Raw genomic sequence first — 1,145 nt, forward strand, 5'->3', positions numbered from 1 at the left:
GTGTGTGTGTGTGTGTGTGTGTGTGTGTGAGTGTGTGTGTGTGTATGCATGTAAGTATGTGTGTTTGTATATATGTATGTATGTATGCATGCATTTATGTATGCATATGTTTGTATTATGTAATGTATGGAAGCCTGTCATGTATATATGTGTGTGTGAGTGTGTATGTGTGAGTGTGTGTGTATGCATGTGTGCATGTGTATGTATGTATGTATGTATGTATGTATGTATGTATGTCATTGTTCAGTTTTATTTCAAAATTTCTTACCAAGGCTCTTTCATTGGAATTTTAACATCAACAACAGGATATTTTGTATGTATGTATGTATGCATGTATGTATGTATGTATGTATGTATGTATGTATGTATGTATGCATGCATGCATGTATGTATGTATGTATGTATGTTGTCTAAGAGTCCATAAGTCAGAGTAAAAGGCATTCCTATATCTGTCAGCAGAGTGTGTATATTAATCGAAGTGTACAGTATATTTCATAAAGGATATATCTAACGAGCGCAGGATTACATAATCAGACATTTACCTAACACTCTGTTGAACCTCCTAGAGCGAAACCGATTGGTAAAATCGGCGTTTTGTTTCTCTCTTTTTCCCCTGATGAGAAGATTGCACTGTTTTACATCATTTTATTCCTTCTGGAATAAAATTGTTGTTTCTTTTCAGATATCATCAGAAAATGATAATTAAAATTCATTCAAATGACAGATCTATTGGACTTTCAAAGAGGTCAAATTGTTGGTGCTCGTATGGCAGGCGCTAGCGTAACGAAAACAGCCGAAATGTCTGGTGTATCAAGAAGTACTATCTCGAAAATAATGACAGCCTTTGAGAAAGAGGGGAAAACCTCCTCATCGAAAGAAAACACCGGAAGAAAACCAAAACCTTCAGATAGGGACCGTCGGACTCTTACGCGAATTGTTAGAAAGGATCAGAAAAATAGAGCTTAATGACCACCTCGAGAACCCAATTTCCATAAAAAATGTTCGTCGGGAGCTGCACAAAGCTGGATTTCACGGGAGGGCCGGAATCAGAAAACCACTACTTTCATAAACAAACGTTGCAAAGCGTTTAGAGTGGAGTAAAAACCTACAGAATTGGTCCCTAGAGCAGTGGAAGAATGTTATTT

General features: G+C 36.9%; 1 protein-coding gene across 2 annotated transcripts in view; it reads right to left on the reverse strand.

Moving 5' to 3' along the window:
- Nucleotides 1–625: 625 nt before the first annotated feature.
- Nucleotides 626–1,145, reverse strand: part of LOC106871269 (inter-alpha-trypsin inhibitor heavy chain H4) — a 23,615-nt gene continuing 23,095 nt past the window's right edge. For both annotated transcript variants that reach the window (XM_052967933.1, XM_014917633.2), the window contains one exon: nucleotides 626–654. In XM_052967933.1, the coding sequence (XP_052823893.1) occupies nucleotides 641–654 (14 nt within the window). In that variant the 3' untranslated portion in view covers nucleotides 626–640. The remainder of the gene's footprint in view (nucleotides 655–1,145) is intronic.

The sequence above is a fragment of the Octopus bimaculoides genome, chromosome 5 (assembly GCF_001194135.2).
Source record: "Octopus bimaculoides isolate UCB-OBI-ISO-001 chromosome 5, ASM119413v2, whole genome shotgun sequence".
Classification (NCBI taxonomy): domain Eukaryota; kingdom Metazoa; phylum Mollusca; class Cephalopoda; order Octopoda; family Octopodidae; genus Octopus; species Octopus bimaculoides.